Raw genomic sequence first — 12,369 nt, 5'->3', positions numbered from 1 at the left:
ACAAACGGAATGAAACTTATCAAATTTATTTATCCGGGGGGCCACTAATCTTAACTTGGAATACATATTCGTTAAAGGCTGCATTTAGTACCCTGAAACATACGGCTCATATATTACCCCATACACCCCACAGTTTTTTAGTGATTTAGGAAACAGAATAAAACCAACCAAATTTACTCCCTACCAAACTTAAACGTTACAGTAAACCTAGCAACGAACACCTGAATCATATGCCTCAAATTTAAACACTTATATATATTCCCCACAGTTCTTCAGTGATTCAGGGAACAGAATGAAACTAACCAAACGCCCTACCAAACTTAGCTTTAATGCTTTTCCATTAAAGATTTACCCTTGTATCAAATTACTCATATATAACCCCACACACCTCCCCACAGTTCTTCAGTGATTCAGGGAACGGAATGAAACCTTCAGCCTCAGAGGAAGAAGAAGTTTTCAAACAAATGGAGGAATCTTTCGACGCCACCGGTTTGTTTATTTACTTATTTATGTTTATAAAAGTTAAGTTTGTTTTATTTTACCATCTCCCGTGTATATGTTTTTTCTGGAAAGAATGTTTGGATGCAAACGGGTATGTTCATTTTTAATTATATCAAGCTACTCTATATGGGTGAGGTCCTGTAGTATGGCAAGCCATGGGGCTTGAGATTTAGGACAGAGTTGGCCCATTACCCCAACACCCAAACTGCAAAGTCTTTTCTTTTATAGGTGTAAAGTTAAGTTTGTTTTATTTTACAGAGTTATTTTAATTTTTCAGTGTTTTTTTTTCTTTTTAATGTTTGTATTAAAACTGTTTCATGTCAATTATTTTGTAATCCATTTAAGGTTAATATTCAATTAGACTTTTCTTGGTTTTTGATGTATTTTGTTTTAGTTATTTGATGTATACTCTGTGCATATGTAGTGTCTATATGAAGAGATTTGTTACAATGAAAGATAGTACAGGGAAAAGTTTTACAATAGTTGTAAGTTGTGTGAACTGTATGTTACCTCAGGTTTAGGATACGCGATACCATGTTCGAAAATAACGTGAAAAATGTTTGATATTTTAGAAAGCAAACAACTATATATTCTACTTTTATTACGGAATAATAAAAAGATTTGTTTCTCTTGGATAAATAGCATTGTGACATCACAGTTGTTCTTGTTTGCGGTTCCCACGCCTTTGATTCTTAATTTAAAGTTCGTTGTTGGACAGAAAGTGAGAATCAACATTCTATTTAATATTATTGGGTGTCAACTTGCTGTCAAAAATACTTAAGTGTCGGTCAAATACAACTTAACTTATATAAACACCCGTGAAAAGTGGTGCAACCAATTCAAGGTTATTGTTTTGTTTACACTTTGTAAAACTATATGTCAAAAATACTGAAGTGTCGGTCAAATACAACTTAACTTATATAAACACCCGTGAAAAGTGGTGCAACCAATTCAAGGTTATTGTTTTGTTGACACTTTGTAAAACTGCCTAAAATACAAAAGTGACGTCAAATACAACTAAAGTATTTACAATATTGTTCCAAATTGTTATACAATGTACAATATACCATAGTGGTTGCAGCAATGTAGCATTTGCATTCAAAACTCTGCTTTAATAATCTGCTGTGAAATTTAACGCTTTCCTGCATTAATTATTCATTGGGCACTGCTGTTTATTCTCACAGTTGTTCATTCTTTGTACCTTATTATATTAAATATAGGTCACCAGTCATTGTGAAAGGTGTGGTGCAGTTAAAATTTAAAAACCTGTCAAAAAGTTGCTTCTTGTAATCTTATGCCCAACATGAGTTATAAGTTTGACATCCAATATCCAAGCTCTAATTTTACATAACATGTCGTTTAATTTCATGTTTCTATAACACCATATTTCCCCTTAAAACTTATATTTTACCAGATTTTGCAGAAGCCACATCAGTTTAGGTATATCCATTTACTAAATATCAGCTATATAAAGTTTAATTCTATGGTTATAATAATAAATAGTCTTATTTTAGAACCTATATATACCGTTCTTCAGTTTATTCCCCCTTCAAACATCAAATATCTTGATAAACTTTCTATAAAGATCCAAACATTAGTAATATGAACCCTTACTTTTAACACGAGATATCCCTTGAAATATCTTTATAGACTTTATAAGCTTTATTAGTTTAGTGATATCCATTTATTTAACATCTGCCATATATGGGTTAGTTCATGGTAATATTAATAAATGATCTTCTTTTAAACGTATATGATTCTATAAATGATCCCCCCCCCCTCTTTTTAAACACCATAGAGCCGTTTAAATTTTTTTTCCAGACTTTTTAAGCTCTATTAGTTTAGTGTTATCCATTTATTAAAAATCTGCTATATACTGTTCAGTTTGGTAATCGTAATAATTAGTCTTATTTTAAACATGTAGTGTATAACCATTTAAATGTATATCTTGTTGGTTATAGACTTTGCATTAGTTCTATTAGTTTAGCGATATCCATTTAAATTTATCCCACTCCAGACTTTGTACAAGCATTCAATATTTAGTTATTTAAATACTCTTATGTTTACTGTCAAGCTACCACACACGCACGTTCATATTGTCTGATAACTTTCCAAGTTAATGTTTAAACCAGTGCCTTCACACTTACAATAATGATGTTGCTATTCACTAAGATACAGTGTTGCTCATGCTGGTATATTTATCGTAATTCCTTAGTTTATAAGTGCAAGGCAAAAATTAGCTGGCAACACTAGGTGTAGGTTGATTTACAGTGTTTCCGCTTTAATTTTAGATTTATCGAAAATTTATCTGGAAACACTAAAAAAAATCATGTGTTTCCTTTTTACTTTACAAACATAGAACTGAGTGTGTTTTTCGATAAGGCAGGAATTAATCTGGCAACACTGTAATGGGTTTGGCATGTGACTCCAAGTTCGAGAGATGTATTAAGATTATCAAGTGGTCTTTGAGTTCTTGTACTGTTTGTAAAACGTTGGTGTAGTGCCTAATTGACGCACATTGGGGCTTACTGTATTGCTGGCTCAACATATGAGTTTTTCTCTAATGAAGAAAAGTCGTGTTTTAGATACAAGTATTATCAGCTTGAAGAAGTATTACAGATATAGGTGTTGAACTTTTAAAATGCAGGGGGGGCAGGGATAGTTAGACGTTTCGTTGTAATGTTTACTGATAATGTAGTGCAGGAAGCTTTACAATTGTACATTTCTATTATTGTACCAAAAACATAACTTGAAAGAAGTTTAGAGGTTTTCACATCTTTTTATTAATTCATTCTGCCGTTGCTGCCACCAGGCATATTGTAATACATAAGTAAATAGCTCTTTCTGGTAAAAATTGTAGGATTCGTTAAACAAACGTTTCGTGCCCTACTGCTAAATTAAATAAAATAATATCGGACAAAAACCAATAACAACAATGTGTGCAGTATTTTATTCTGTCTTATTTTACCAATAATTGACACAAATGGATAATTCAATAGCTTTTTTCACCCTATGTGGTATTTAAAACGCTAATTTTATTCCCGTGATGAAGCCTTCCAAATGACAGACAGAATTATGTTATTATAATAACTTTTTACCAGAAGAAATAATAACTTATATATTACATAATGTATGGTGGCAACAACAGCTAAATATAAGATAGATTTAATTTAAAACAAAGTTAAAAGGAAAACAATAATACAATTACTTTGTTTTACCAGAAAAGCTTTTTATTTATATATTACCTTTTCCTGGTAGTTACACCAGTAGTAAACTTTAATAAATGTTCAAAACCTATAGTAGTGTGGGGGCTATAATTATACCATCTGGGCAATTCATAATTTGATTTGAATTTTAAAAGTTGGCAACAAACCAACATTCTGCCGAAATCATTTTTAAATATTTATGAGATGTTTATGGCCATTTAAAGGGGGGTCCCTGTGGCCAATAATCTTTTTAGGATTTTTCCCATGGGAATATTAACAAAAAATATGTTTTTTTGTGTCTATATTATTACACCTTTAAGAGGTAGAGAAAGTTTAAGTATATATATGTTTATTTTTTTTAATGAGCTACCCCATCCTTAGTATTTTACTGGAGTAGTTTTACGAGTAGCCTGTTAAACTGTTGTTTTACTCATGCTTTTCTCTTCGCTGTTTCAACTAACACAATATTCTGTTTTAGTTGTTTTTGAAAAACTTGGGATAACTAGGTCGTTATCTTTATTATCAACAGAGTTATAGGGTTAAAAAAAATTATTTGTTAAAAAGATATATCGTATTCCTATTTCAAATTAATTTCCACAACTTCAAACACTTTGGGTTGTTTAGATTCTCTATGTTAAATTAGGTAACTTTATTAAAAAACTCCAATACCCTTTAACTCCCAGTATGCCTTAACCTGCTACCATGCTTAGCCAACCCTATATACTCCATACATTCTGCAATGTCCACCAATATCAACAATGCAAATAACACATCTCGAAACTTAGAGCAAAAAAATGGGAATTTTGAGCATAATGTAGAAAAGCAGGAACAAAGTTTATCCGGACAGCAAAAAAATGGAAATTCTGGAGCTACGTCATTAAACTTGAATGATAAAGTATTGAGGCAGAAAGAAGGCCCAACCACGGAACAAAAAAATGAAATGTTTGAGTTTAATTCGCTGAAGAAAAAACAAGAGTCAAATGGGGAGCAAAAACATGAAGATACTGGGATTTCTATTAACAAAGAAAATAACATATCCACACCTCAGGATAAAGAAAATGGAAATTTTGAAGATAATTTAGGAAAGCAGAAACAGAATTCTATTGGAGAGCAAAAATATGGTGATTCTATAGATAAATCATTGAATCAGAAACACTATTTAACTGGGGGTCAAAAAGTTGACAATTCTGAAGATAACTTGTTGACGCTAAAACAAACACAAACTGGGGAACCAAAAAAAGATGATCCTCGAAATAATTCATTAAAGCCGGAACAAAATTTAATTGGGGGACAAAAAGATGAGAATATTAAGATTTCTATTGTAAGTGGGAGCAACCATGATTTGAACAACAGACGTCGATCTATTCGGCGGCGATTTTCGCACAGGGTGGCGTTTCTGTTATGTGGGTCGAGTGGCCAGGATGGGGAACAGGGTGGAGAGGGGTTAATTGGGGGTAGGGGGTCAATATCTGCGCCCCAGTTGGCACCAAAGCCCCGGGCCCCAACCCCACACCCAGGCAGGCGAAGACCGAGTGGTAAGTTCATGATTGGCTTTGCTGCGCTGCTATAACTACTATGACATATTTGTATTGTATCAGGTTTTAAACAGCATTGTAAAAACTTTTCTTGACAGGTAGTTTCATAAAGTGTCAACAAAACAATAACTTTGAATTTGTTGCACCATTTTTCACATGTGTTTATATAACTTGTATTTGACCGACACTTTAGTATTTATAAATGCCGCCGCCGCCAGGTTATCTAAGCATGAAAGAAATCTTCTGGCAACTACAGTATTATACCGGCACGCTTTGTAATTTCGCACGCGCCAAATTGAACTTTAATTAACCCCCGCAGATTGCAATGGCTTAATCATCCTGCAGCAATGGTATAGCATAGGAAACAGATTGTGGGTGTATATCCTTACACAGTGTGTACGCATATAACCTCACGTATGCAACACGTGCAGTTTAACCTCTAGGTCACGTATACTCGCACATAATGCTTATGTTGCCTTTGTCAGATGAAGAGTTTATCCAAGGCTTGGCGTTGTTATTGTGGGTTTGTGAGTTCTTGGGCAAGACACGTAACGGTAAATAAGGTGTTGTGTAAATTGTCAGCCGTACAGAAAAACAATCGCCCACAAAGTTATATACGTGGTTTCTCAGAAAGGAATAATATATTATATTTACCAATAGTTAGATCTAGAAACAGTATAGGCAATACTATAGTGTTGGCTTCATTTGTTACAAGTTACTTTTCTCAGATAGTATTTTAAGGGTCTTTGGGTGGCTGTAGTTGGAACTTGTTTTTACGGACTGTGCATTTTGAGATTCCATCATGTTTTACAGTTGTTCTTGTAATGCATCTATAAAGTTGGCAGCTCGTGAACTATTATTGTAACATGAAAAAGTTGTGATGTCATTTGGTTGTGTGGCAGATTAGGTATTTATATGCAAGTTATGACATTTAAAAAATGAAGTAGACTATATATTTTATTAGGTTGGGGAAAGATGGGACACCTTTAGCTCATAATATCCAAATATTCTGGTCGTGTTTTTAACAATTAACAATGGTCTATGAGAGTCGTGAGGATACGTTTTTATATTTCTTTAAATTTTCTTTGTTCACTACCAAATGGGACGAGAAAATGGAATGTAAAATTGTCCTGTCTTTCCCCACCCTACTATATATATTAATTTTGAGATATGGGAGCTTGTATTATTGTTATTATTACATCACACAGGGAAACTACGCGTTGATCGAAACTGATAACTTTTACATCCCATTCATAAATCCGGTGTTGTGTGACATCACAATGTGCATTGTTTGTCATACAATAACGCAGGGGATTTACACACGTAGTGTTTATACTTCCTTTGCTGTCATGTACGTGTACTTAGTAAAACTATCTTATTAATTATTATCTCATTTTAAACGTTAAACAATTCATATTGCTTGGTATCCTATTTTAAAGCAGTAAATGCCTATGTATAATCTAACATCACTAAAAATGGGTTAAACTTTAAAATAAAAAAGTAACCAACAAAAATCAAGTCCAACCTATTAATGTATTAAAGATATTTCGTCTAAACGTCAGTCTATTATTTAAATGGAATCCATGGAACTTCTTATGTATGATGCAATTTTTATTTCAAACTTTTTGTTTAAAAACTCCTTGTATTTAAATTGACGAGAAAACCCCCTCTTCATATTTATAACCTCTTCTATAATCTAGCCGTCTTACTTGCATTGGCATTAAACTTAAAATATAAGTAAAACACACAAACTTTTCATATATATATTGCAATATATGACTTACCTAACTAGGCTAACTACTTGGTCCATTGTTTCCATTTTAGAAATTCATCTTTTGTTTCAAGATACACGTCATTATGACATCACAGCACGGTATGGCATTGTTACATCACAATGGTAACACAGGAAATACAATTTCCTTTACCAGCGTTGCTGTTCTAGTTACGCTGTTTCGATTCGCTTTTTTACCTTTTGAACACCCGTGTTATAATGACTGTCTATGCATTGCCACGCGAGGATAAAGTTAAATTTATTCATTTATTTATTCAGTAAGGCCAGTTAGTAGATTAATATGGTATAAAATGTATCTATTTTTGCTGATTATGCTTCACCATTATGACATCACACATGGTAGTGTTGGTTTGTTATGGGTATTATCCACGTCATATTAAACCATCTTTGATGTCATAATCGCATTAAAACAGCACCACAACTATGCTAGACAACCCATGCCCCATATATGGCTACTTATGAGTTGTACATTACCAACCACAATCATCATATATGCACAATGTGGGCTCTGCATCAAACTATGTGGGTGGATATGGCTTGTCACGTCATTTTCCGCCTGTTTGGCTACTGTGCCTGTTTTGTTGAGATATATTTCATTTGTTTTGCATAAGTTAGGTGACTGGTTACTGTGTATGGTGTTATTGTGTAAGACTGGCTATATAGTGTATCTGTGTATGTAACTAATAACTATGTTTTAGTGTGTATTTGGTGTGTCAGGCTTAATATTGCATGGTTAGTTACTCAACAAAGAACAAAACATATTTATGGTATGTTAAGGGTACGTATAGCTACTCTGATTGTTTTGTAAACGATACATTTACTATGTTGTGTATATTAGGTATATGACTGAACATTATGAAGGTTTATTAATCTAGCATAAATATTTCCAAAACTAGACCTGTATGCTTGGTGTGGCTGTTTTGCTTGTTTTGTTGATTTATATTTGTAATGATATGTTTTAGGTAAATGACTGTACATTTCGTAAGCCATATTATAGCATAGTCAGTTATTTGCTGTGTTATGTATTAGGTATCATACGTCTCGATGTAGTGTATTGTAGCAGAGTCAATTACCAAACTAACCATGTATTGTATTGTATGGGAAATGGTAGCTCAGTTGTTTTACAGTGTACATAGTTCAGGTTACCAACTAACTTGTTAAGGGTATTGTGTGTTAAGGGTCGTGTGTTAATATATAGCAGTTTAGTATAGCGTTGTATTTGTAGAAGATTTTGTAGATAGTTATTTTATTTTGTTAAATATGTGACAGTCTTAACACATACATTGTATAATTGGATTGACAGTTAGTATAAACGTCCTGCTTGTAAGATTGTATAAACCAGAGTGTATAAAGAGTTTGTGTCTGTGAGATATGCTTTCGCTCTGTCAGTCTCAGCCTTAAAAGTTTTCTAACTATGAATTAAGTCACCTGACTGAGCCTTGATCCCTGCACCCCTTGCTAGGAATAGGTCTTAGGTTTATTATGATATAATACCAGTTGTTTTTATGTGTGGATTTTCCTAAAACATCTCATAACGTATTTACTTTCGATCTATCAGCTTTTGTCATGTTATGTGATATAATAGTTATGAAATAAGTGGCTTCTCTGAGTCTTGAACCCTGCACTCCCTATCCTAATGGCTGAGTTCCGAGCGTCCAAATCTTCAATTGACGTCCACGAACAAACCCGTCGTAGAAGAAGCACGATATCTTCGCGAGCTTTTTCAAGGTTTCAAAGAATTGTGTCGGTTTCCGATTTCCGTGATCTTGAGTATTACGCAGCAATTCGAGATGGAGGTATTTTAGAACATTAGTATATATAATGTCGCTATCAGGCATATTATACGCAACAGGTGCATAAAACAAGGATTGTCTGGCATTTATTTGGTTAATGTTTCGAGTCTTGTACAGGCTGTCTTTATTAGGGTTAAAAATAATTTTCATTTTAATTGATTATACGGTTAAAATAAATTGTTAGAATGCGATTGTGGTATTGTCTGAAATGTTGAAGTGCTTTTGTTGATTTTCCTTTCATTTTTTGTTCTTATTTTTGGTTTGTTTTACAAATTTTATGTTGTTGTCTATTCTATATGGGCGAAGGTCTTGAATTTATGCCAAATTTGGCAAATTTCCCGTAATTGTCTGTTATAACTACACCTTCTATAAGTAGCAGGCATTTTATTGTTGTTTTCAATTCTTCTTGTGTTGTTTTTCTATTTTTGCCAAAAACACTTTATTGTGAGTCATATTTGGTTTAATTGTGACGTAGGTCTATTGTTAGATCATTATGACGTATATCGTGGGTGAGATGCTATTTTAAATTGACTCGGAAACGGTCGCAGTAAATAGACGGTTAGGAATTTTTACCGTTTAGTTTGGCTTGAAGCGTCTGGAGGGAAGATAGATTCGTTTGTCCGCGAGATGGCGGTAAGGAGTGAGGGCGTGTTCGTTAGTAGTTCAACTACGAGCGAGATATTCAGTATGCCAGGAGAAAATTAACTCCTAACCCCTTAAGCGTAATAGCGATTCGATTGGTTATAAACGGAATAGCTGCGTAACAAACTGTATTTTCTAAATAATTATATATGTATACCTTATCTGTTAGTTGATAATATTAATAGTTGATAATATTAATAGTTGATAATATTATCGCCGTTATCGTATGTTGTATATTGTGTCTGGTTTACGTTCATACTGGATGGCATGCGGTGGCTACTGGTCGCCTTGGGGGATAGATAGGATAATATAAATATGCGTAACGTGGATGTGTTATTTACTGTGAATATTTTTTTTGTTTGTTCTTTTTCTTCCGGGGCGTCACACATTTAAAAAAGAAATATCTACACCCAGCGTTGTTCAGCGCAGGTCAGCGTAGATATTTCTTTGTTTGTTCGTTTTAGCGGCGTTTACACAACAGCGTAGCTCGCCTCGGTGTAAAAAGAAAAAATATCTACGCTGACCTGCGCTAAACAACGCTGTATGTATATGTATTAAACAAGCAATATTTAAGCTGGCTTTTGTAGGCTGTGTATTAAACGTATTTTTTAGTTAATTTCGGTTAATGATTAAGTAGTTAGTCACGTTATAATTCATCATATAAAGTTTAAACCTTGCTTCAGCCATTATATTACCACGTTTGTGTATTAATAGCTGCTATTCAAATGTATTTAGTGCGGTTTTCATGCTAGGGTATTCCCCGCCAATATTATGTCACAATAACCGTTGTTAGCTGTCAGTCAAACGTTGTCCAACGTCACAAGCACTCCATTCGTGGCTTGCAACGTCACAATTACTACCTGTTACGTATTAATATGACGTATTTGCGTATTTTAAAAACTAAATTACTTGTAAAGTGTACGCAGGTGTCCTAAGTATTCTATAAATATAATTTATAGTTGTGATGACACGGTTATATATTTCTATAGTTATTCTTTGCTTGGTGCAAAATGAGACGATAAAAGAGAATAAAACCTGGGCCGTCTTACCCCAATCTACTATAATAAACGATAATATAAACCATCTTACCCGACCGTGTTTAAACATGAGCCATCTTACCCCAACGTGTTTAAACATGAGCCATCTTACCCCAACTTATTAGCCCTATAATATACCTATAAACTTTTTATTAGCCCTATACGTTTGAGCGTTGTGCATTAGCTTTATTACGCGAGTGTTTAACCTTGGTTTAGCTGAAATGTTTCAGTAAATACGTTCATACGTGCTAGACTGGTAGCCATGCTGTATTATGTGTGTGCTTGACTAGTAGTTAATCATTTATTCCATTATACGGCTCGTGATGAGGTTTGCGTTGATTTATTTAAAGCCAGACGAGTATGTGTATGTGTAGAGCGGGAAGGGGTATGTTGTAATGAACGGTAAACTACCTGAGGAAAATTGTTAAATAAAAGCGTGGCCGCTAAGCCCAACATACAGTAAACTCACAGTGAGTTGTAGTTAGTTGACTTAATTAAGATCGAATTGAAAGACAAGTGTGTAAGAAAAAGGTAACTGGTAAATTCACGTTTGTTCAGATATAACTCAGTATGTGAACTATATATATATATATATATATATAGTTGGGTGAAGTAAAATGAAACATGTATGGAATTTAGATGCTAACGGTATCCATCTTACCCCACGGTACTATGTGCGACATAAACCCACATTAATTTGGTTATAAACCAGCAGATACAAACGTATATACACCGCATATTCCATACTTTATACCCAACACCCATAACACAGGTGTTTTTTCGTTGTTTAAAACATACTTACATTTAACCTGACTTGAGAGAAGGGATTTACCAACAAAACGACAGTTGGTAAAACATGCCACGGGTAAAAACTACTTAAATATAAGGAAAACATATGCTATAGTTTCCACCCAACACCCATAACACAGGTGTTCGCTTGTTTACTTTCCGCTTCAGTGATTCGCTGCCGCCAGTCACGCATGAGTGGCCACAGACACGGCCCAGATATTTCAATACTTCACCAGTTTCATTCCTAGTTCACTACCAGGCACTGGTAGCACGGCTGCTGTATATTTGTGAGTCAAAACTTTGCAGTTTAAGCGAATTTTCAGGTTATGTAATATCAGATTTGCATTTTTTTTTAGTTTATTTTTGTTAAAAAACGCGAGTTTTTGGGAAGCTGTTGTGTATATATGTTAACCTATGTTTGCATCTGCGGAAGTAATGATATTTCGTACTAAAAGCTGTATAGATATATAGTGTAATTTTGCAGATCTAGTGTAAAAAACGTGTCGAAATTTTTAGTATTTTTAATATTTTTTAATAAAAATTTAACGTTGCAAAATATATCAAAAATAATTTTTAATTGAAAATTTCTAAATTGCTAATACAAAATTTAATTTTAGTTTTAAACCGAAACGTTGCGGCGAATAATTGTGCGTTTTGGCGGCACATAGTGACGTCATAATGCCTTCTGGCGATCAGAGCGTCTAGGGTTGCATTTCGTGTCTCGAAGAATCGTGTATGGATATATATATGACAGGTTCCTATCTATAAACGTGTTTATGTCTGTACTGGTTTGTTGAAGCAAGAGACCTTTAGCAAGACACGTATATTCTGCTTATGTGTGTCGAGTTTTAGGAAATTTGGTTTAGCAGCCACGCTTTTTAACCGATGCGCTTTCGTTTTGTTAGCCTGTTATAACGACTGTTGTTTTGTATTCCCATTTGCTGTGTTAACTGAATAACTAAAAAAAATAAGTTATTTTATAACTGAAAGGGTTCAGTATGTTGTAACGACTGTTGTTTTGTTGTTAATTCCCATCTCTTCGCTATTTCAACCAAGCATATTATTTGTTACTGT

At 33.9% G+C, this 12,369-nt stretch overlaps 1 protein-coding gene across 5 annotated transcripts in view; it reads left to right on the top strand.

Annotated features, from left to right (window-relative positions):
• LOC100178487 (disabled homolog 2-interacting protein) overlaps positions 1 to 12,369 on the top strand; it is a 51,961-nt gene that overhangs the window by 7,323 nt on the left and 32,269 nt on the right. For 2 of the 5 annotated variants that reach the window (XM_018814980.2, XM_018814982.2), the window contains one exon: positions 399 to 489. In XM_018814980.2, the coding sequence (XP_018670525.1) occupies positions 399 to 489 (91 nt within the window). Of the gene's footprint in view, positions 1 to 398; positions 490 to 4,603; positions 5,243 to 8,561; positions 8,831 to 12,369 lie in introns of those variants that run through there. The other 3 variants (XM_026837803.1, XM_018814987.2, XM_018814983.2) reach the window with 2 other exon arrangements.

Source organism: Ciona intestinalis, unplaced genomic scaffold (assembly GCF_000224145.3).
Source record: "Ciona intestinalis unplaced genomic scaffold, KH HT000019.2, whole genome shotgun sequence".
Taxonomy (NCBI): domain Eukaryota; kingdom Metazoa; phylum Chordata; class Ascidiacea; order Phlebobranchia; family Cionidae; genus Ciona; species Ciona intestinalis.
Note: the sequence above shows the minus strand (reverse complement) of the source record. Positions and strands in the feature narration are given on the sequence as shown.